This window comes from Ambystoma mexicanum, chromosome 6q (genome assembly GCF_040938575.1).
Source record: "Ambystoma mexicanum isolate Mex_15411 chromosome 6q, UKY_AmexF1_1, whole genome shotgun sequence".
In the NCBI taxonomy this organism is placed as follows: Eukaryota; Metazoa; Chordata; class Amphibia; order Caudata; family Ambystomatidae; genus Ambystoma; species Ambystoma mexicanum.
In genome coordinates, this window is record NC_090937.1 from 1,470,017,074 (window position 1) to 1,470,042,519 (window position 25,446).

The window sequence follows — 25,446 nt, forward strand, 5'->3', positions numbered from 1 at the left end:
CCCCCGATCCCAGAAAGACACAGTGGGGTCTCACCCAGCTGGTGCTACGGGTGCAGATGTCCTGGTTCCCAGACAGCCTGCAACCTTTATGGGGATGCGATGGCTGGGCGCGGTTTTCCTCTGTTCTTGCTGCATGTGTTGATTATGGTGTCTTGGTCAGGGCCCAGGAGGGGTGTGGGGCACTGATTATGCCTGTGCCCATGACAAAATTCCAGTGTGGTCGTTACTTCGGGGTGCCGAGTCGTTGGGAGCAGTCGAGCCTCAGCAGAGGCCCTCACCCTCACCCTCTCCTTCTCCCGTGCGGCCGCGCTCTGCTGTTGCGGCCGCTGTCGGGCACAGATGGACGGGCAGTGAAAGCTGCAGATACAGCGCTGTCCAGGTGGGCACATTTACCAACTGCGGGACTAATGGGGGTGGGAGGAGGTAGCCCCGCCGTGGGACAAGGTATCATTGACAGCTGTAATACCGGTGCCTAGAGCGGGCACGCTGTCTGAGGATCCAGGGGTTAGGAGTGGGTTGGAGGTGCTCAAGGGGGAACATGGCTGGCAGGGGAAGGGGGCATGCGATAAATATGATGGCATAAATGCATAGGCTGCTGGGGCACAACCCGAATCAGGTGAAAACCACAGGTGAGTGGAATACATGGGAATGGCCCAGACAGGGCCTGCATGGTAGGCTACCTAGAAAATGTCACGAACACTCCACGGCAGTGGGGTGGGGGAAAATTCATTCAGGCGGACCGTCCCCAGGAGACAGCAGTCACTCAGAACGGAACCAGCTGATGCATAAAGGTCAGCGAGCCAGTCTCACCAGTGCTCGTGGAGATCAGAGTAATTTAAATTATCATGCTATGTTCGGGGAGGCACACGCACGCACAATTGGTGGTTTCAAATCACCCATTGGCAGGTGGTCTGGGAAAAGGAATGTGGGATCCTGGAGGAGCCAATCAGAAGGCGAGTTTTGGTGTCCCTGAAAAGCAACAAGTATACTGTATCCTCGAAGTCTACGGGGCCCCTCACTGGTCAGATGCCATGTAAATGTCTCCCTTCCCACCAGCTCAGTGTGTCGTGTTTTTTACTGTGTGCTGACCAATGGCAGCTTAATAAAGTTCAAGGTTGGCACGATTACGTAGTTTCTAATACATACATGGGGTGGAGCAGAAAGTAATGTGGTGCCACAAGGGGCAGAGACAAGCCAGAGGAAGGCTGCTCCAATCATTTCTAACTAACCTATTTCTAGCTATAGGGAATTGATGGAACCCCACCAATCAGCTTCGTGGAACACCCGATAACTCAAAATATTAAGTGCAACTGTTTCTCACTATGAGAGCATTGCATTCGCTGTATAAAAAGGTCTGACCGTAGTGGATGGTTTTGTCAGCTCATCAATCAGTTCTGCTCCACTGTGCGGTTTGATTTATACTTGCCAGCTGCAATAAACAGTGCTTCTTCTTGCCTGGTGTATGCTCCTTTTTGGATTACTTCTGATACATTAACAAAGTTACTCACCATAGTGACTACCTTACTCCTAGTCCATAGGCCCCTTTACTCCATACTTGTGGGAAATTCCGTCCTTCGTGACAAGACCGGAGCACTTTTGTCAAATAGTATCAAAAATTAAAATGTCTGTCCTCTTTTTACACGGGGTACCGCACACGGCCGTAACCGAGCTCTCCTGAGCTCCACCCCGTGCATCGCCCTTCAGACCTTTTCCATCGCCATGTCTGGGAGACCTGTTAAGCAATATTAGAGGATACTTATTATAGTGGACAGTGGCCAGGCGTATGTAGGAAAGGGGACTATGGACTAGGAGTAAGGTAGTCACTACGGTGAGTAACTTTGTTATACTCCAACGTCCCGTCCCCTTTCCTCCATACTTGTGGGAGATTCCCAAGCACTCCTCACAAGTAAAATGGGTGGATGGAAACTCCTTACTGAAAAAGGTTTTTAAGAACAGCCTGGCCGAATTGAGCATCAGCCCTGGAGCTCAGGTCCAAGCAGTAATGCTTACAAAACGCTGATGGGGAAGCCCACATAGCCGCCTTGGCAATGGTTTCCCAGGGAACATTTTTGAAAGGCAAGAGCAGCCGCTTTGGCACATACACGATGACCATGAATGTCCTTCTGAGGTTGAATACTCTAAATGGTATACGTTTCTGACATACAGGAGGCATTCCATCGGGAGATCGTAACCTTTGAAGCAGGTTTGCCTTTCGGGTCTACGAACATAACCAAAAGTTATGAGGAGGTACCGAGTTCAGTCGTGTCCAGATAGACGAGCCCTCTGACATCTAAATTTTGTAACACTCTCTCGGCCTCTGAGGCCGGTTCGACAAAAAAGACAGATAGCGAGATAGATTGGTTCAAATGAAAATCAGTCACTACTTGGGGAAGCATATAGGAGAGAAAAGAGGAGTCAAAGGGTACTAGGGGTAGCCTTTGACTCCTCTTTTCTTTCCTATATATGACATATCCTCTCGAGTCAGGCCCCCGCTTAAACAAAAAAAGAAGGTCCCCTATTGCCCCCCCTATCTCTTTTACTACTTGAGGAAGGAAAGAAGGATGAGTGCAGAGCACAACCTTGCCCTTATGGAATGTGAGGAACGGATGTTCCACTGACAAAGCTTGAAGCTCGCTGACTCGCCTTGCCGAAGTCGCTGCAATCAGAAATGCAACCTTCCATGAAAGGTACTTTACATCCACTGTAGCCATGGGTTCAAATGGTCTGTGGCATAAGGCGTTGAGGACCACATTTAAATCTCATTTTGGATGAGGACTGCGTAAAGGTGGGAAAAGATGTAATAGACCTCCAAAATGCCTTTTTATGACTGGGTTCGTCAAAGAAAAGGAACAGCTGTCCGTGGACAAGTAGGCGGCAATAGTCGACAAGTAAGTCCTACAAGAAAAGACATGATTTCCCGAAGCTGCGAGGTGAGATACGAACGAAAGAACAGTGTCAATCGTAGCGTGCCTGGGGTCGAGCTGTCCTTTGAAATGTAGCAGGTGCATTCTTTAGTCCAAAAGGCATTACCTTAAACAGGTAGAGCCCAGCTGGGGTAGAAAATGTTCTCCTTGGCATGGTATGTCAGTGCTATTTGCCAATAGCCTGAGGTTAGGTCAAATGTACTGAGGTACTTGGCTAAACCAAGTCTATCCACCAGCTCATCTGTCCTTGGCAAAGGATGGGGATCATTCTTAGTGACTGCATTTAGAGCTCTATAGTCCACACAGAATCTCAACTCCTTGTATCCTGCCTTTGGTACTAGAACAACTGGACTAGACCATGGACTGGTAGAGGGTTCTATAACCCTGAGATCAAGCATCTTGTTGACCTCTCCTTTGATGTGGGATCTTACATGTTCCGACATTCTGTAACCCCTGCTTTTGACAGGTAAACAGTCACCAGTGTGAATATCATGCTGGCCCCAAGGGGTCAAGCCTGCTGATAGAGAAAACAGGGAGGCAAACTGATTCAACAGAACTTTGCACTCCTCCTATTTAATCTTGCAGCACCTCTGAACATCCAGACTACATAGTCTTCTCCCGTCCTGGTGAAGGCCCCAACAAGAAACAGGCTTACCACAGCCCCTATAGTGGGCTGAAACACTAGGTGTAGACATATTTTTCCTCCAAACACAGTGTTACCAATGTTGATATGATATGGCATTTATAACAAGCCTATACACAAGTGTTTCACTGTTTTACACTAATGCATGCATTATATACTTGTTTCTAACTTGTGTATCTATCAGATCTTGACCATTGTCGTCCCCGGTGGGGTAGCGACAATAGAATCTGTACTATGTCCATTGTATAGAATGTTGTGCAAGAGAACCAACTTGCCTTTGTTTTGTCTTACTATGCAAACTTTTGTTGCTTGTTTTTTGTAATTAATGATGTTCAGTACTATATTTAAACTACAGAGATAATAGATATCAAAAACTATATAAAAATGAGTTTTGACATCGAGGTGTTACTTTTTTGCACTTTGATGTGCGAATGCTTTGAATGAGCAGCAGGGGTGAAGCTCCTCATTTAGTTGTTTTCTCCCGACCCTTACATTTGTGTTTTATAAACTAATGCCCTCCTGGGCAGAATAGGGTTGATCATCCAGGAGCCCTTTTCTTATACCTTCTTACCCTTCTCTCCACTTCAAGATTATTTGGAACAAATAACCTGATAACTCATTTAATAAGACTAGGCCCGATTATACTTTATGGTTAAACAAACAAAACTCCACTAAATCTAACCTGTCAATTATCCATAGATGATCTTCCTCAAGAATTAAATCTACTAAACAACTCATCCAAAATGGGCATGTTATCCCATTTGCAAATATTTTTACACAATATAATGTTCCTGCCTCTGATCGCCTTTTCCATACCCAATCAAAGCAATTACTAAATTTCTGCCCACTTTTAAACAGAAATCCCCATCTCCTTTCTTAAATCTCAATTCATAATCCCTCAATTAGGGGCTCAAAATGTTACTCATTCCTAAATGACACTGTCCCGTCTAATTCACTTAGTCTTACAATTAATAGGCGCTGGGAAAATTATTGGGACCTTCACCCTTCTTCAGATTTATGGATTAAAATTTTAAAGAAGTTTTTCCACATCTGCTGCTGCTAATATCACCCAAACCTATTTTTCTCTACTTTGCGTAGCGCTTTTCTTACCCCCACACCGTATTGCTAAAGGTTTGGTAGGTGCATCCAATAGATGTTGGTCATGTAATAATCCAAATGCTGATTTTACACATTTGATTTTTGAATGCACTCTTGTTCATTCTTTTTGGTCTAGAGTTTGGAGTCAGTTGCAATTAATGTTTACTTTTAAAGAACCCTCAACACTAACGAATTTGATGATTGGTTCCTTGGTCAACCCGGTTATTAGTCAATCCGATTATACTTATCTGTTTAATCTATTAATTATGATCGTTTTTCATAATATATCTAGCAATTGAACAAATATTACCAACCTCTTATAATTTATGGTGGAACTCAATTTGTTCGACTCATCGAAAAGACTGATGCCATGCTTCATTGGATGATTCGTTACATAAATTCAACAAGAAATGGAACAGATTCTTACAGTACTTGTATAATAATGCCCAACTGATACATTTCTAGTTGTTTCCCCATCTCCCCTTCTCTATTTCCTTTTGTCTCTCGTTTGTCTTTGTATAAACCACCCCCCTCGAATATCATTATACAAATATTGTCTCAGTTCTATATTTAATATTTAACTTTAATGGACTGCTACTTTAGGCATCAATTGTTCTCACTCAATTTGAACAGTGTTCAATGTACTGAGTTATACAATTATGCGAAAACTATGTTATTATTGTTTATACATTTTTGACTTCATCTTTTAATAAAAATAAAATAAAAAAATAAAAAAATCATAGGAAAGGTAGCTTGCAAGATAGGGCCTGCAGCTCACTTACATCTTGCTGGCGTGATTGCCACCAGGAAAGCAGTGTTCAGGTCAAGTAGCCTGATGGGACAATTGAACAGGCTCAAACTGAGCCGCCATCAAGAATGTCAAAAGTTTGGTTCCCAGTCCGTAATAAAAAACTGAATGGGTGGAAACACATTTACAAGGCCTTTCAGTAATAGGGTCATTAACCGGATCTTAAAGGATCCTTGATCCGTAGACTTCAACAGACAAAGCCACCAAATAGCTCTTGGCTGTGCATATCTGAAGGACTACCGAGGCCAGTGACAGAAGGAACTCCATCACTTTAGTGGTAGAACAAGCGATGCGGTCTAGCCTGCGTTTCCTACACCACGCCTCCAATCTTCTCCACCTGCACGCATAAAGATCTCGTAGAGGGTGTACATGCAGCCAGTAGCAGCTCAAGTCCCTGTTCTGAGAGATCCCAGTAATCCCACTTCTTCCTCTCAAGAGCCACGCATGCAGATTGAGGGCTTCCGGGTGAAACACCTGACCGTCCGACTGAGCTAGGAGGTCCAGCCGTCGAGGCAAACAGAGGTGGACAGATGGTCAAGTGAAGGAGTTCCGAGTACCAGGTTCTCCTTGCACAATACGGCGAGATCAAGATCATGGTGGCTTGAAATCTTCCGAGAACCTACGGATGAAGAGTATCGGAGGGAAAACACAGTGGGGACTGAAGACCCACTCCACCCAGTGCAACCTTTGCTGGTAATTCCCTAGCACAAAACTGTCTGCACTTTGTATTGGTCCTTGTAGCAAAGAGATCCACTGGGGAAGATCTCAAGGACTTCCTGGCACACTTCCTCAAACACCACCCCCTCCCCCTGTTCGTCGAGGTAGTGCATGGCCACTGTGTCGTGCATCACAATGAGGGTGTGTTTCGCCTCGAGGGAGGGATCAACGGCTTTCATGGCCAACCTGATCACCCACAACTCCAGCATGTCGATGTGCCACCAGCATTCTATTGATGATCAAAGGCTGTTCACATGAGGATCCCCGCAGTGAGCACCACAACCCTCCAAGGACGCATTTGTGACTATCTGGGCTTGTGGCCACAGAAGCCAAAAGGGTTCCCCTGTCTTCATGTTCTTCCTGCTGCCCACCATGAGAGGTCTCTGGTCATCAACGACACCTTGAGAATGTCATTCAGTGTATCGAAGGACTGGGAACCTTGTTTCCCTCAAAAGCCACTGCAGGGATGGCATTGGTAGTCTGGCCTGTGGCACCATACAAATGAAGGAAGCCATGAGGCATAAGATACGGAGGAAGGAAGCTGATGGTAGACTGTTGCGGCTTTGGAAGAGCTCAACCCTGGAGACTTTTTTTGTGGGGGCTGGGGTCCTTGCCCACTCATGTATCCAGGACTGCTCGGACGAAGTGGCGCTTGTGCGTTGGAGTGATGTTGGACTTCTGGAAATTCAGGGAGAAGCCCAACCGTGAAGCAGAGAGCAGTTTTCCTTGAGCTGGGTCGATACCTGCTCCAGAGACCTTCCTTGGATCAGCGAGTCCTCCAGGTATGGGAAAACGTGAACGCCAGATTTTCTGTGGTGCGCCGCCACCACTGACATCAGCTTGTTGAAAACCCTTGGTGCGGAAGTTCAGCAAAAGGGAAGCACCTTCAAATGATGAGTGTCCCAGATGACAAATCTCATTTGCCTTTTATTAATTAGCACATGAAAATAAGTGTCATGAAGGTCCGGCAACACCAACCAGTCCTTGAATTTCTTTTTCAACGTCACCATACTGGACTGGTCTTTCCTCAGGAACTTGTTCAAGGCCCTCAGGTCCAGGATGGGACAGTTCTCCACCTTTCTTGGGTACCAGAAAATAACTAGAGTACCAGTCTGACTCTCTGCTCAGGTGGCACCTCTTCCACAGCACCCTTCAATAATAGCACTCTCAGTTCATCCTGGAGCTCCTGTTCCAGTTGTTGAAGGGGGTGGTCTGTCCGGAGGTTCCCTCAAGAATGGCGGGCTGTACCACCTATTCGACGAGCTGTAAGGCCCAGGCGTCCAAGGTCATCTCTTTCCACCTGACCAAGTGCTCGGAAATTCTCCCTTCAACTCGGGAAACATGTGGGCAGAACTCAAAGCAGCTTAGTGGGCGCATCACTATCAGTCTGCTTGCCACTCTGCTGCATCCAGGACGCAACAAACCCCTCTGCTCTTACATGGCTCGCAGGAGATGTGCCCTTGTTCCAAACTGAACATACCACCTGTAGCATCTACCCCTAGAGCAGAAACCGAAAGGTTGCTTCACAGCTAGGCCAAGTGACTTGGCAGCCAATTTAGAGTCCTTGAACTTCTCCAAGGATCCCTCAAAAGCTATGTCCAGAAGCTTGGCTCAGACATTAGGTGAAAATCCAGAGCTACGACGGTAGGCGGACCTCCTTAACAAAGTGAATGTTCCCATTGCACGGCCTACGCAGGACTACAGTGTTCAGGCCAGACTGTTGTGCTTGGCATGCCACATCCTTGCCATGCTCTATGACCAGCATGAATACTACAAAAATAAGAAAGGAGGGTGACGAAGCAAAAAATGAATTTTTTTATAACATTTTTAATGATTCAATGTAGCCGCATATTGCTGGTCAATGACACACGTTAAGAAAAAAATGAAGACATACAGAACAATCATAAAGGAAACATAATAAAGAGATTAGAGATTCAATGTAGAAAACAAGAAAAAACGATTGAAATGTATCGCACATTCTATTTCTGTTCAGTTGGATAACCGTCTTGAATCACAATCTCACAAGAACGTTTCAAAAAGCAGCGTGCCGAGCACATGGAAAAAAAGGCACAGAGGTACCTGGTGTAGTGAAATAGTGTATGTACAGCCAATGTAACGTCTGGAGCAGACGAGTGGCACGGTCGAGTGAAGGAGGAGTCAATGGTGGAGGTCCAGTTACAGATTTCTCAGCATCTCCCTACTACTACTTTGGCTTTTTGTCAGTGCCACCGTGTATTTCTCTCACCAACCTTCGAATATTATTCCATCCTTCAACTCCACTTAAAGTTGTATTTGCTCCTTTTGTTTTGTTGCCATTTCTCCTCAAACTATATTCTGGGGTTTTATTCCCCCTTTCTGCCCTCTGTGTTCGTACTACGGATTTCCAACCCTCTCTTGGGTTTACTTCTTCCCGGTTTGCTTCCGTTACCAATGTTAACTTAGAATCCACTCTGGGTTTTCCTTCTGTGCTCTATTTCGAGTACTGGGTTACAAGCCCCTCCTGGGTCCGCCTCAAACTTCTTTTCCTCTACTTCAAATACTGGCCTACAATACCCTTTTGGGTTTGCCTCCCCCTTTGCCCTATTTTGTGAACTGGCGGAGAAGCACCTCTTTACCCCTTTTCGCTCACCTTTAAATATCACCACTTCTCTTCTATGAGGATCACCTTTTTGCCCCTCCTGCAGCTTCTCTCCTCTGGCAGAGTCCTGTCTCCAGTCTACAAAATCTCCAAGGCACTGACCCTCTGTATCAGTCTCTTTTCCAACCTTCTCCAAACAGGAGCCACCTTCTCCAGTCAACTCCCCCACTAGACTGGGCTGCTGGACTTCTATAGCAACACTCCCCCTGCCCTTATTGGAATTAGGGCTGATAGTCTGCAGCTGTGAGTTTAAAGGTAGTGAGTGTGGGGATAGGCAGGTGTCTCTTGCTTTATGCTATTCAGATTGAGGCTTGGGCTGACACTATAAAAACCCTGGTATCCATTTTGAAATTCTGCATGCAGTCAGAAGCTGAGGAGGCAACTTGTGTGACAGACCTCATGCTGTGCTGCTTTTGGGCAGGGGGTTAAGGGCTTTTCCTAGTGTCTCCCTGTCCGTGAAAGGTTTTGTTAGGGCTTCCCTGTGCTTTGTAGGGACAAATTAACATTCCTGATCCGTACTGGGTTTTCAAATGGGAGAGAGGGTATTGTGGGAGATGTAGTCCCCCTCTCCCCGCCCCCCCCACCGCCCCCGAGGGTGGTTGGTTTGTGTGATCTTGATATTTGGGTTTGGTGTCCGGTTTTCTTGCGACTGCTCCGTCTTAAAGCAAGGGATTGGATGGTTTTCCAGGTTTACCGTTTTCGTAGCCCTTAATTCCGCTTTCCAGATCCAGTCCGGGTTTCGGTTTTGTTTCTCCGGTGCTTTATGGGAAATTTATTTACCCATTATTAATTTATCCGAGAAGCCAGCTGCCAGAGTTTCTTGGCTCATGGCTACTAGATAGAAGTCCCGCAGGGAAACTTCATCACATTGGTCACTATAACCACAAGCAAACTTTCCCTTTCTCACGTTCCACAGACAAACTTTTCTAAACTGACAAAACTCCCAAAAAGTACTTGTGGCATTAGCTACCTGTACATTCTCAATGTATATTAATTCAGAATGTGGTGCAGGAAGCAATCCTGTAATAAATGTGTCATTGTGTATATACGTTTCTGTGTGCAAAAAAAAAAAAAAAATCTTTTGCCTGCTAGTTTTCATTGCAAGTTATGCTTTTCCAGACACATTCGTGTTTTAATAATTTGTGTCAACAGGGACACCCACAGCAAAAGATAAATAATTAAAAGTTAAAAGAGATGCCCCATTTATTTCACCCGTGATGGGTGAAATAAATGGGGCATCTCAGTTGCCTGAGGGTCCCTGCCCAGTTTTACGATGCCTTTAATTTGTCAGTCTTTAGATGTGCGAGTTTTTTTTATTTTTCTTTCAATCTCAGCGAACTATGGTGGAGGGTATTCCCCAGACTTCTGGATTTAGTAACACTGCCCTGACAACCTAGGAAGAGGAGTGTGTAGTAAATCCTCCAGCTCAGCACTTTTGGACGGCTGGGGTTAGTGTGTGAAGGCCATCCAGGCACCATCTTTGGGTTAGGCAGGTTATAGCTATCTCGAACAAAAGACTTATTCCCAGAAAGAAATAAGTAAGGGCGGTGAATATATGCCCCTCACCTGAGCAGGAGGAGACCAGGAGCAGACAGTGGGATCTGGATGAACCAAAAGGATATGGACATGTGATGGTTTGCGGATACTGGAGAGCAATGACACTAAATCAGTCGATGAAAGAATTTATATAGTGCCAACTTGGATGATCCAGACTTTTATGCTGAATTTTTAGATGGGATTGCGCTCTACCCGCTGATACTTATATTGTGGGGGTGGAGACTTCAATACCATTCTAGATACAAACCTAGATAGATCCGGTGGAAGCTCAAGAATATTTACAAGAGCTTCCAGAGCGATTTGAGAGGGGCGGGGAGGGTGACCGACCTACATATGGTGGATGTGGAGAGGGTCCTTCACCCTCGAGACCGTGGGTATACATTCTACTCTATGGTGCAGGACTCGTACTCTCGTATTGGCCCGATGATCCCATCTGGTGTCCTGCTTGGTGGTCTCGCCAGTGTGAGCATTCTACCTAGGACATTCTCAGACCACTCCGCATCCTAGTTACTCTCCAGATGTGCGGACTCCCTAAAACAGTGCCCAACTACTGCTTTAAATCTCAAGTACTCCCAGATGCCGTTTTTTAAACCAACCTCCGGGATCATGTCCAATTGTACTTCGACAAATGAAGGCTTGGTGGCCGATATGGCTACATTGTGGGATAACAATGACCACTGAGTTTGGGGTTCTCATGACTATCAAGAGATACGTCAAGGACAGCGAAGAGGCTCTTTGCCGTTTACAACAATACGCTGCTCCATCCCCCACGGCCACGCTCTCACAGGTTAATGAAGCCTCGGACACTTTCAGGGCCCACGCTGAAAGGGAACTGAAATTCATAGGCACCCCGGCTACTGCTAGACAGTATGGCGAGTGTGAGCGTCCTGGCCAGCTTGTAGCTCATATAGCCCGCCAGGCGAATGGAGGCAGCAGTATCCCACTCATTAAAAATAGGGCAGGAAACTTAGTGCATATGCTCTCTGACATCAAGGTATTTGATTCCTTTCACGCCAAACTATATGCAAATAAAGATGCCTGTTCATCTGCGGACAGCGCTAGTTTTTTTTGGATGATCTTCCTCTAGCCCATCTGACCCTGGAGGCCTCGACTTAACTCGATCTGCCCATCTCCCAGGAGTAAATTGCTCATGCAATTGATGCTCTGCCTACAGGGAAATCCCCTGGCCCGACGCCTTACCACCAACATTTACAATCACTTTAAGGCCTTCTTGGTTCTCTACCTCCATAAGGTGTCGGTGGAGGCCCTAAAGCTGCAGAGGCTTCCCACAACCAACACGAAGGCGATCATCACCGTGCTCCTGAAACTCAACAAGCTGGCGGAGGAATGCAGGTAATACCAACCTCTTTCATTGATAAATTCAGATCTTAAAATATTTGCCAAGATATTAGCTATGTGTTTGCTTATTCCATATACAATTAAACCGCATCAGGCAGGATTTATATCTCAACGATCGACGCGCTTAATTTACATTGGCTCTTTAAGATTCTGGTATAGATCCATCAGATGCCCAGGCAGTAGCGGCCACCCTCAACATTGAAAAGGCCTTTGACTCAGTCTCATGGCAATGTATGTATGCAACCCTTGATAAATACAAATTTGGCCCTACTTTCATGCCGGTGGTGTGGCTCCTGTACACGTCTCAATTTGTTAGAGTCCACTTAAATGGTATGTTCTGAGCCCCACTACCTATTGCCAAGAGTAGGCGAGAGGGTTGCCACCCATCCCACTTGCTATACATCATAGCCATAGGACCTTTGGGAGATATCAGATAAACAAAGTGGTATCCAGATGTCTTGGCAGCCAGAAATGATATCCCTCTATGTAGACAATGCTATATAATGAATGCTAGGGACCCTGGAGTTTCACCTGGCCCCGATTATGTGCAATGTCCTCGTGTTCGGGTTAACTGCACAAAGTCAGATTTTCCTCCCAACCGAGGCTGATGACCAAACCACACGATCTGCTCGGTTTCACTGGCGCCCCAACAGAGACGAGATACTTGGGGATAGTGGGGACGTGGCAGCGAACCACTTTTGCGAACATAAAACTACACAGAATGCACGACGACCCTCGCACCCAGGCTTCGGCATGAGCGTGACTGCCATTGTCTATTGTAGGCAGAATATCCCTGATCAAAATAAGCATTCTTCCCCAACTACTCTACTTTTTTCAAGATATACAACGGTGGTCTGGGGCAGGATTCTTTAAGGCGTTAGACACCAGTATCAAAACATTTGTGTGACACTCGGGAGCAGTGCAACTTAAGTGGGACACTCTGGCTTTACCTGATGCACGCTAGGGAGTTTGCAGCTCCTGATTTTGGCCTGTACTGGTTGGCAGTACAGGCTCAGTATGCAGTGTATTGGTTTGCGCATGATGCATCCCGTCCTTAAGCTTAAGAAATACTCAGCGATGGAACATCAGGTCTTTGGTGCTTCCTCCCTGGTTTGCTGGCCCAAACCTATTTAACCCGGTGAGTGCAACTGCTCTAGGTTGGCGGAAACTTTGGAATCTCATGGGGGGTAACCTATCCCTACTATCGTGATCTCCCCTTATCGAACTGTGTGCCGCCCTTCCCAGGGCCGATGTTGCTACGATAGAGCAGTGGTCACAGGGTTTTTTTTTTTAAACTATACCTTTTTTTAAACTGATATCTCAGTTGTTGCAAAACATCAATCCATGCAGTGACTGCGGTATATAGGCCTGCGTAGGGCTTTTAAAGTGATATGGATGGAATTTCCGGTCGAGGCGGGCAATGATCCCTTATTAGGGTAGGTCATGACTTCACACGGAACCCGCAGAATTTTTTCTGCGCTTTATAGCATGATTCAGGAGCAGACTCCATTGCCTCCAACTGCACTCCAGTCCAAATGGGAGAGGGATATGAATTTTTTAATCGATGAGGCTTTGGGGAAGCAGAAGGGTGATATGGGTTGCAAAACCAGTGAGGTTTCCCACAACCCTCGCTTGAGTTTAGTTTTGCATAGATACCACTACGCCCAATTACAACATTTTTCTCATACACATACAGGCTGCTGCCCCAGATGCAGAGATAGTAATGCTGGCTATTTTCACATGGTGTGGAGTTCTGGGAGGAGGTCTGTGCTGTGCTTTCAGAAGAGGTGACAGCAGACTCAAGGCCACAGGCCACTCCCATGTGCCGTTTGTTTCATGCAATTGAAGATTTAACGGGCCCCAAGCGGAAACTGGTCAGTATATGTCTACTACTGGCGAGGAAATGCCTACTGTTACACTGGCGTAAGCCCACAGTTCCCTCATCCCGGCAGTGGCTGTGGGCTGTCACCTGGGTCGATGATGCAGAAGACCAAGGAGCATCCATGCAACCAGTGGGAATCTGCCCGAGAGATATATGGCAGCCCTTCCGGTGCCTCCTCTTGCAGACACAACAAGACCCCGAGTAGTCTAAAATACAAACTGGTATCCACTCACCCTCCACGGCGCATTCGATCCTGTAAAACCTTCACCAGGTCATATCTGCATCCTTCTGGTTTTACTTGTGTGTGTTTCAGTGGCCACTTTAGTTAATGTGTTCAACTTCTCATTCCTGCCGTGATATGTACCTAGACATGCTGGCTCAGACTGTTACTAGGCCATGTGTATAATGTATATGTATGTTATGCTACCAAGGGCTTTAATAAAGACATTTTAGAAACAAAAATACACAGATGGACTTGCTCATTTCAGCCTTTATAAAATGTGGACAAAATCAGGAAAAGTGCATCAGCCCAGAGATTTAAAACTGGAATGGACTTGAGCAAGGAACAGAACGGCAAGGATGGTGACTGCATCCAAGCAGAACAATGCAGTCACCCTATAATCTATAAGAGCCAACTGTTCCCGATTACTGCATCAGATCTTGCACCATAGTTGCCCTGTTGACTCCATACTGGTCTACTTTGATCTGTTTGCTGCCATTATTGGATTGCCCTCCTACACTTTTCCACTTCAGTCTTCTTAGCTAGCTAGATTCTTCAAAGCATTTAACGAATCCATCGCTAACAAAACGGACTGCTCCATAACTGAATACTGGGTTACAGGACTAACTTGTGAAAAACACACAAAGAATTTCTAGCAATTTATTTTTACCGTTTTGAAGTCATATAACAGTAATCTGTCATTTTCATTTTGTACTTTAAAATTGGCAATACAACAGCACTGGTTGAAAATACGATTGGTAAACGGTCCAAAAAAGAATAAGTTAAAACTTACTGGTTTCTTTGGAGCAGGCATATTATAAGGTGCAGCACCCAGTATCAACTGAAACAGTTGGTCCGAGTAGGGGAAAGATTGCTCAATATTGTGTCGAAAACGTGGGTCCAATTTAGCATAGAGAACAGTACCACCAACTCCTCCACCCAGAAACAAGAGAGTTCCTGTGACAATTTTCCCCGCTGTAACACTGAAAGAAATGAATAAATACGTTTAAAAAATGAGCCGCACATGAAAAAGTATTTCAAATAGAAAGATTTAAAAAAAGGAAATTAGCACTTGCTTTAATTACATTTGCTTGAATTTATTGCATACAAATTTGACACTGCATATCATAATATAATATGCTAGCCTATAGCAACTATTGGAGATTTTACTTATTGACTTTTGTGACTAGGAACTGCCCCTTCAAGACGGTATGGCCCCAATTCTTAAATTACTACTTTGAAACATGCTCAGACCATGAGGAAATAATTCCCTTTTTGATGCTTTTTAGCCTTTGAAACCTTTGATGGTTCTTAGTTTTCCTCGACCCCTATTAGAAGGTGAAATAGGTTTCCAAAACCATTTGCCACTGTAACTTACTTGCATAAGTACTTCATAGTCCCAGGGGTACCAACAAGACTGCCTCCCCATTTTACATTTTTGTGTAGCACTATTGCCTTTCTTAGGGAGATCAGCAAGCGGGCCCCCATCCACCATTCCTTTTTCTCGACTGTATGTTTCTCATTTTTACAGTGTGTTATGGACAGGCTGGTGGCAAAGTGTCTTTATATCATTTACTGGTGCACTACTGTAAGCATGTTTTTTTGGCACCTCCAATGGCCAAATGGCTACCCTTACTGTTAAGCCCTTACTTTTTGTATTGCTGCCTATGTTGACCATCTTCCTCCCATCGAAGGGTAGGAAAAGCCTATATGACATCCAATCATCAGAAATACGATTACAGTGAATAATGCATCTGCTTAGATTCACATGCTGTGCATATAGTCCAATATCTCGTTTAAACCGCGGAGCATTGCATCTTTTTTTCAAAGATTGAAAACGGATGGCGACATTGGGGAGACCCACACTATACCAAACGTGACATGTAGTGTACCCAAAATCCTACCCGTGTTGAGGTCCCACCGGTTGTTTGTTCTGCCGTGAGGGACCCTCACACAAGCTCGAGTACAGAAGAAGGTGTACAATGTCCATGTTCCTTCTACTCCAAGAGGGGAGCAAGGGTGGACGCATGTGAATCTAAGCAGATATAATCATCAGAAACACAATTACGGTGAGTAATGTATGTCTTCTGATGCGTTTGAATCTGCTTAGAATCACATGCTGTGCACAGACTAGCAAAATGATATCTTAGCATCGCGTGTCCCACCTGAGAATCAGACTCAGAATGTGTCTAAGCATTAGTGTTGGGTGAAGGCATGAACAGAACTCCAAGTAGCTCCTTTGCAGGTAGAATCTAGAATTTGTAGTGAATGCTGTGGTAGCCCCTTTGCCCAGTGTAGAGTGAGTTCTAGGCATAAAGGGTAAGTTTCTCTTGGCAAGAGAGAAACCGTGTGATGCATTTGACAATCCATTTACAAATAGCAGATTGAAAGATAGGATCCCTACTCTACCAGCTGCCACAGAGACAAAGAATGTGTCTCTCTTTCACAGAGGTTAATCTTTTCAAGGTAGCATACAACCGCTCTCCTAACATCTAGTGTATGGAGGCTTCCATCAGGTGCGTTTATGGGGTTCTGCAAGAAAGTAGGAAGTTGGATTGATTGGTTCACATGGAATCTCAAGATGAATTTAGGTGCAAAACAAGGGTGTGTCTGTGCTCATCTTTGTGAATAGTCACAAATGGGTCTGGAACTGAGAGCCTGCAGTTCATGAACACTCCTTACAGAGGTAATGGCCACCAAGAAGGCAGTCATTTAGGTAAGGGCTTTAAGAGTAGCCTCATGCATTGGTTCAAAGGGAGGTTCCTATTAATCTTGTGAGAACACTCAAGTCCCAATCGGGAGCTAGATTGGAACTAGGAGGGTGACGTCTTTTCACCCAGTCCATGAAAGCCTTAATCACAGGAATCTTCCTCCATTAAACCTTGCTCTGAGATGTGGTATGCACAGAGAGGGCAGCAAGGTGGACCTTTAGGGAATTCAAAACAAGTCCCGAGTCTAAAAGGTGTGTTAGATAAAGGACTATATTTAGGTGAACAGTCAATAGGGTTGATGTTTTTAGAATTGCAAATTACCAAACATTTCCATTTATTTATTTTTAGTTTTTATAGAGTGCTACACGCCCATAGGCCTCAGAACGCACATAAGTTAACAAACATGTGGGGTCAGGCAGGAAGAAATGCACATAACAGGAGAAATATAATCCAGATTATTAAAGAGAAAAGTCTTGATTTTTTTTTATAAACTGTCAGTGATGGAGATAATTTGATAAAGAGGGGTAGGGAATTCAATTCTAGCGAAGCCCTGACTTCGAAGCAATTACCTCAAAACCTCTCCAGGCGGTAACGAGGGTGGGTTAGGCAATAGGGGTTACTGGAGTGCAGTATTCTCAAAGGTTTTACACGCAAGATTCTCTTTTCCAGATGGGAACGTGCAGCAGAGCGTAGACATTTAAAAGTAAAAGTCTTATATCTCACCCTCTCCTTGACAGCCAACCAATGAAGTTCTCTCCTAAGATTGGAAACATGGTCACCCTTAGCAAGACCAAAGGCCGTCCTGACAGCGCTGTTCTGTGTAGTCTGAAGATGCTTAAAATTAGCTTTAGAGCTGCCAGTAAATAAGCTATTACAATAATCCAAGCAGGAATTGATTAGCGCTGTGGCAAGAAGGAAGTGTTTAATGTTGAGATAAGGACTCATCTGATAGAGGAGTTAAATAACATGTCCGCAAGAGGAACGAATGTTGGAGACATGCTTTTTCATAGAAAACTGACTCAAGAGTGACACCCAAAGTTTTCACGGTTTAGAGACATGAATAATATGACTAGGATGATAAACTGAGAAAATTTAGCATCAATTGACATGGCCCAGAGTCAAAAATGAGGAGCTCAGTTTTACGGTTATTCAGGGCCAAGGAATTGTAGGCCATCCAGTTCTTGATTTCTTGGTAAAGATTGTTCATAGTTTTAGTATCAGTCTCATAGATGCCAGTCAATTCGAAAAGGACCTGGGTATCATCAGCATAATTAGCATACTGGACACCCAGGCCGTCTAGAAGATCCAAGAGTGGTCCAATATGAATTGGAAATAGAATGGGAGACAAGCATGACACTCCCGAGGCACATCGCAGGACGAAAGAAATGGAGTGTCTTCAAGCTAGGTAGCTTGTCACCCTGGATGTTCTAGGACCTAGGAAAGAGGTAATCCAGTTAGCTGCCCTCTTTGAACAGTTGACAATGTCTTTCACTTAGCCGATCGTGAATGATCAGATCAAAAGCTACAGAGAGGTCCCGCAATTTAAGTAATGCAGGGTGACCTTCAACAATCACAGAAATGTTAAACCTGGTGTTCAGTAGGGCGGTCCCACTTCCGCGCTGAGCCCTAAAGCCAAACTGGTGGATGCCAAAGAGTTTATTAGCCTCTACACATTTTTACAGTTGAAAATATGCAGCTCTATCAAGAATTATGGTCAGAAAAATTACATTAGTAATGTGCCGATTTTTGCATTAGCGGGGTCCAAGGAAATCTTATTCAATAAAAAGGAATGATCCATGCATTCTTCATTGAGGCTGGCACCATACCTTATGAAAAGGACATGTCAATCACTCTGGTGATCCACTGAGTAATAGTATCCAGGGCATCTCGCAAGATGTTGGTAGGGCAAGGATCCGCTGCACAAGTAGTGGGCTTGAGGCTCCTAATAAAGTCTCGGACCTCAGGTTCCGAACAACTTTGAAAGTCGAATATCGGAATAGAAGACAGAGCACAGGATTTAGAGCAAGTATTACATGTAGGTGTCTTTATGCTGTTGGCCAAGTAGGCGTTGGTTAGCAACATTAGCTTGATGGCTCGATGTTTTCTCCAAGAATTCCTCTTGAATATTTCAGCACCGGAAGTGTACGAAATTGTCTTGGCTGTTTGGCTGATCCTTGCGGCAATCTGTACTTGGCTACTTTTGGCAGAAGGCTGTCGGCATGGTGAAGACTCACTGCCGTAGAAACATGACTGGTTGGACCCGCTGTCGTTTTCTCTCAAGTAAATATAGAGTCCTTATCTGCAGAAATTGATTCTGGGACTTGCGACTTGCGACTTGTGCTTTGGGACTTATGCCGAGTGCTGTGTCGGCTTTGCGCTCTTGTTCCCTCTGTAAAACTTTGCTTCTCCTTTGTTTGCAGCCCTGCCTGCAGTCCCGCCCCAGGACCTCAGCCGCTACATTACCTCCGGGCGCGCGCATCATGCGTGTAACGAAAGTGGAAAAAAATGTCTTGGCGGTTTGGCAGGGATGCGGGTAAGGGGAACCATACATTCTACAAGACTGGCAGAGAAATACCTGCACCTTGTAATGTATTTTGCTAACAAACTGCTTTTGTGAGTAAAAACTATTTATCTGAAGACATACTCACCATGTTAGTACATTAAATCTGCAAGTGTATGTGAAAGTCTGTATTGCATTATAGTCGCCCATTTGCAGCCCGTGGTGTGTCTCTGGAAATTTGGTAGATACATTTCTGAGTTAGTGATGAAGAGCGTAAAATAAGCTAAATATACATATAGGACGGGTCCAGTTACTAGAAGGGAAACAATGGCAGGGGCTCGCGCAAATCCATATCTTGTCTGCCCGGCTCGTTTTTACGCCAGTGCGAGGAATGATGAGGATGGCACATGATCTGCCCCTCCCTCCATCTCCACCGTCTTCAATGGACATCGTAATGATGAATTTCAATCAGGGAGTGGGAGACAAATCCATATTGTTGATTGACACTGGAGATGGGAACAACTCAAAATGTGCTGGGTCTCCCTTGCAGGGTAATGGCAATGTAAATGAGACAGGGGCTCCACCACCAGAGGTCACTGGATTCGTGTGCTTCAGAAAGCTCTCTAATCGCCCTATCCCAATACCCCTTAGGCAAAGAGGCAGAATGGAAATAACCCTGGCCCAGGATGCAACACGAAGTAATGACTGGGTGGAGGGGTCAGATTAAACGACAATTAGTCAAGTTTTAGCCGAATTGTGGCTTCACACATTATTAAGAACTTAATCACAGCAGTTGAATTGCAAAATTGTACGCATGTAAATAGTGAGAAGGTTATATGTTATTCGACTGGAACGAACATGGATTCAAAGCCCATCACCAGGGAGGTGGTCTCTGTGGACAATAATGTATCACCACAAACAACTGCCATACAAATACCAGGGGAACTGAACAAAAATCCCAGATGATGATATGATACAAAAAGAGCTTGTGAATGGATGTAATGGGGGGGATGGAATGTTGCCCCGCAATAAACATAAAAGGGCAAAACATTGGCAAAAAGAAATAAAAAGAAGCCAGGGAAAAGGTTTGAATAAGGGCACTAAGAATAAATTGGCACAATTATATCAAAGAAGCTATTGTTATCCACATACAGAGACAAACTTGGATACGGATGGGGAGGATGAGACTGTGTAAGGGGGATAGGGTAGCCTGGCTACAGACGCCATTAAAGAAAATCTGCAGAATAAGGGGTCACTAAAGTTCCACAGAGGGGAAACAAATGATGTTTTCTCTCTACTCATAGAGGGATACCCATGCTAAGGGTAGTTTAATCAACTTATTTCCCAAAAAAAACATCATTGATCTTACAGGAAATGTCGTAGCTAAAAACAAAACTGTGGGGATTAATAATAAGGATGCTAATGAGTTCCAAGTAGCATTACAAGTTACTGTAACCCCAGATATTCCAACTAAGACATGCAGTAAAGTTGAAAAGGGAACTGTAAGGAACTCTCACCCAGTGCAAGTGGTAGATTGCAGTGGATTCTTTCTTGTTGCTGATCCAACAAATGGGGGTTATAGAGAGTGTTCAGTCTAATGGTCCAGGGCTGGAAACATTTCTTACAACTCCTACTTCTATGGGTGGAAAGTAAGGGGGTGTGATGGACGGATGGGACAAGCAGCCTATGTATATCAGGGACAGACAAGAGCTTGATATAAAAGAGGGGGGGGGGGCACAGTGATGGACAGGTTAGAAGGAAAGTCATGAAAATATTGTTGGATGAACATCCAGAGGAATCTAGTCCCCAGTCCAATCTTAGGGAAACCATAGTACAAGATATTACAGGTATGAAAACACTGGCGAAAGCGCATTTAGAGTCCTCTAAACAGCAGACTAGATATGATAAGAGCCCATTTCCACACTCTATAGAGACTGAAATATTAACTGCAGGTGGTCATGAGGATTGGGTACCTACCAGTACTCTAACTGATCCGCTACTTGCGAACATCCCATCAGACAGTAAGAGGAACCCCATTATCGCTTATGTAGGGGAAGGACTACAATTGAGACCACCACGATATCCTGAAAATCCTAGTTCTCTTATGGTGGTCTGCCCTCTTTAAATCATTGGAGAATGTTTGCCCTGTTTAATGAAATTCTGAGTCTATCATTAATTTCCTCTGGAGATATAAAACTTGTTGACTTTGTGCAGCCCAAACGATATGACTTTGTAAGGATAGCCTTTCATTCCCGTACAATAACGGAGGCTGTTCTTCGGGAAGAAGAGTCTTTCCATTGATTTGGATATGACCTCCGGAGTGTCAGCAGTGGTGACTCAGACCCTGGTATTAGGACCCAATCGGACACATTAAAGGAAAGGAATTCACCATCTACCAACTTCAGGGATTAAAACCGAATAGTTAACACGTCTGGTAAGATGTCCCTGGTGTGTTGGAACACCAGGGACCATTGGCTTTTAAAGAACTCCCCTGAAATTTGCTCAGGTTTAATGATTAGCTCCATCTGTTTACAGGAGAGGAGGTTAACTGTACCCGTGTTTCGGTGAGTTGACACAGGGAAATGTCTCTGAAATTGGCTGGAAATGCAGACAATTCTCAGACATTTCCCTCTGGCCCCTCACCGAAACACACCGCCAACAACACATGGCCTACCTTCTCGCGTTCCCACAGGTGTTCCGATGAAAACGGTACCTCATATGTGTGGGTGCACCTACCGGAGGCGAAAAAGGAAAAGGGTAACCCACTGGTAACACCAAGCCTTTCGCCACTGCCCATTGTGTTCATGTGGGCAACCTACAGATTTGGGCCTAGGGCGTCGAAGCCAGCAAGGAAAACAGGGAACCCCATGCATTTTCCAAAAGAGGACACCCCTGGGAACCCACACATGGCCAAATTGGAGGGGCGGCCCATCTCATGTAGCCCTCCCCAGGGGCAGATAATGGGGGGGGAGCTGTCCTGCACTCCTCCCTGGGCTCAGGCGTCCGTTCCTAGGAGCAGATATCTGGTCCCAGGGAGGGCTGCATGACAGGGCACCCACTCCATTGCGGTTGGGGGGGGGGGGGTCAATGCCCCCATCCCATTAGAAACTTCCCAGACCCTTTGGGGTGCCCCACAGCCCCCCCTAAAAAGCGTTCCACCATTTTCCATTTTTTCTTTGTTTACGAAACTTGCCCTGGTGCAGAGGTGCACATTTGTGTGCCAATCTGGCCCCGGGGTGCCCAAACCTTACTGCCGCACCCACTGGGGGGCCTGTCCCACCATTTGTGGCGGCCCTCTCTTCACCCACACCGAACGGAGGGGGGCACATCATGCAGCCCTTCCTAGGAGGCTCAGGGAGGGCAGTATGAGGTGTCCCCCCCCCAGCCATTTGGGGTGGGGGGGGGGGAGGGCCACCGCAAAAGGGGGGCAGGACCCCCAATAGATGGGGCAGTAGGGTTTGGGTGCCCTGGGGGCAGATTGCCACACTAATGTGGCCATCTGCACCAAGCGAAGTTGGGTAAACAAAATAAATAATACAAATTCATAGGCAGCTTTTTAGGTGGGCTGCGGGCCACCCTAAATTGGCAGCGAATGATGTACTGCAATGGGGGGTGGCCCTCAACCCCCTCCTCCCCAAATGGCGGGCCCCACGTCATGCAACCCTCCCTGGGGGCAGATAGGGGGAGGGTTACAAGGGGTGCCCCCTTTCTAATTCGGTTGGGGGCACCCCCCCTTTCATTCAGTAAAAGATCCATGGTGGCTAGTGGCCCCCCACCCCTTCCCCCACCCCCTTTTCCCATCATTTCACCTTTTTTTTTACCATGCCCCTTTTACCATGCCCCTGGGGCAGATGGTCAGCCATCTGCCCCAGGGTTCACATGCATGTGCCCCCATGCTTTGTGGGCCGGGAGGGGGGAGAGGGCTGCTTACTTGAAGCAGCCCCCTTCCCCCCCACCTCACAAACGGATCCATGGTGGTCTAGTGGGTTGCTGGTCACGGATCGAGCGCTCTGCGCCGATCCGTGACCAGCAATGCCTCATATGTGGTGTCCTTGGAAAGGGGAGAACCTCCCCTTTCCAAGGAAACCACTTTTTGCCAAGTCCCTAGTGGTCTAGTGGGCCCCAGGGCCCCAAACCCCCTCTCACCTCCCCCTTCCCTCGATTTTATTTTATTCCCCCCCCCCCCTTTTCACCCCTGGGGGCAGTGATCATCTGCACCCAGGGGTCTCTGCCGCTGTGGCCCCATGCATTAGGGGAGAGAGGGGGGGCCTCTTACCTAGTAAGCAACCCCCCCTCTCCCTGCATCACAAACAGATCAGTATTGATCCGGTGGCATTGCTGCCCACGGATCGCGCGCCCTGCGCCCGATCCGCGGGCAGCAATGCCACACAATGGGTATCATTGTAAAGGGGAGAATCTCCCCTTTCCAACGATGCCGCCTCGATCTCCGGCTTGAAATACAGCCGGAGATCAAGGCAGACAAAGAAGTTCTTACCTTCTGTCTTCCCCGCAGCAGCCGAAAATGGCAGCTGCGGGGAATTTAGTTTCAGTTTCACGCCGACGTGCGTTACGCACGCCGACATGAAACTGAAGGTAATCCATCCCCCTGGCAGTGAGGGGGGCCCTCCCCCTCACATAGCCCAGGGGTTGGATTACAGTTTTGAGCGATCTCCGCTATGCAGGGATCGTTCAAAATAAGGTGCCGAAAAGGACGAGCTATCTCGTCCTTGGCACTGCTTGTGCACTGTCAAGGACGAGATACCTCGCCCTTGGCATTTAAAGGGTTAAGGTCAGTGTTTTAATGTTTACCGAAGTGTGTTCCTTTAGCTGCAATACGTTATGAACTAGGTTTAGCATCGAAATGAAGTATTGTCATATGGCGCAGGATCTCCCTTTTCAGGAAATTACTGCCCCGAAAGGTACTCTGTATGACCTATTGGGAAATGGATATCGTAGTGATTGTACTACATCTGGCTACTTAAACCTTAAACCTGAATGTCTGCAACATCTGAATAAACTAGGAGTCTCGCTTGATCTCCTTATCTTCAACCCAGTAAAAGTTAAGAACCTCTTTTAGTTGATGGATTGGAGTACTACTGTTGGGAAAGTTCTGGAAACCCATTTATATAGACAGCTGGTATCTTATACCAAGTGTGGGGGTACCCTGGAGCCATATTTGACCTTATTTCCAGATACTCTAATGCGACATGAGTTCATGCGTTTTAGATTTAATGTGTTGCCAACTCGAGGGATTACCGATATATGGGGGACAGGGAATGACTCTCGAACTTTGTGTAGGTTCTGTGGTATTGGAGGTGTAATTGAATAACTGGAGCAGTTCATTGATTGCACCGCAATAAGAAGGGAGTGTATAGAGTTTCCAAAAATATGTACCCAATATAGAATACATAAATCTTGATAGGCTATAGTGGCAAATGCAGCATGAAAAGGGGATTTTCCTGCAGATAGCTGTAGTCAGATTTTTGAGTAACTACTGTAAACTGACATCAGTTGGAAATCGAGAGTGAAAAGACTTTTGGAATCTTAGCTAGTTGCAATTATATATAATGATGTACATATAGTAATAAAGTTAGTCTCATGAAGACTTTCGGTAAATAGTCTTACTATAGCTATTTTATGTGGTGTAATAACCTTCGAAATGAGATGTGAAACACTTAGTCAGTGAGATCAAATAAGTCCCCGTTAGGGTTTAGGTTATTGACCTATGAAGCTAGTTTTCATTCTCATTTTATTTTGTATGCTTATTATGCTCAGACTTATTTAAATGTACTTTTGAGTATTGTTGTATTATTCTGTTAGGTTCATTCATTCTTTCTTGTACTAAAAAGTATTGCAACATAATATGTGAATTGATATTTCTTCGAAAGTACTTTGATTGAATTCATTGAAATTTATATTCTTGTGAATTTTTTGTAAAGGTTATGTTATAATCAAAAACAAATAAATATTTCAGCATCAAGTGTTGTCTTCGATAATCTGCGGAAAAGGTGAGGTATTATTTTCAAATTCCTTAAGGATTTTAAACAGTTCATTAGGAGAGGATTTGGCTTCATAAATACGCAAATTATAGTGGTCTCCCTTGGCTCTAATAATAGCTTTCTTATAAGCATGAGCGGCATCTCCATTTATTCAAGGTGAGAATATCAGGATACGTGCGCCACTCACGTTCCAATGCCCTTTTTGTTTTTCTGACTTGTATAATATGGTAAGTAGACCAGGGTTTCCTTATGGTTTCTAGTTTCACAGTTTTGACTTTCTGGGGCCAGAATATCGATGGAAGCCTTGATAGAGCTAGTGATGTGATCTACGAAGTCTAAAGTATTGTCAAAGATTCCTTTGGTATTGAGTTTCAGATACCAGAGCGGAAA

General features: G+C 45.4%; 1 protein-coding gene across 1 annotated transcript in view; it reads right to left on the reverse strand.

Moving 5' to 3' along the window:
- IMMT (inner membrane mitochondrial protein) overlaps positions 1-25,446 on the reverse strand; it is a 946,894-nt gene that overhangs the window by 788,454 nt on the left and 132,994 nt on the right. The window contains exon 3 of the mRNA XM_069632176.1: positions 14,640-14,829. Within this exon, the coding sequence (XP_069488277.1) occupies positions 14,640-14,829 (190 nt within the window). The remainder of the gene's footprint in view (positions 1-14,639; positions 14,830-25,446) is intronic.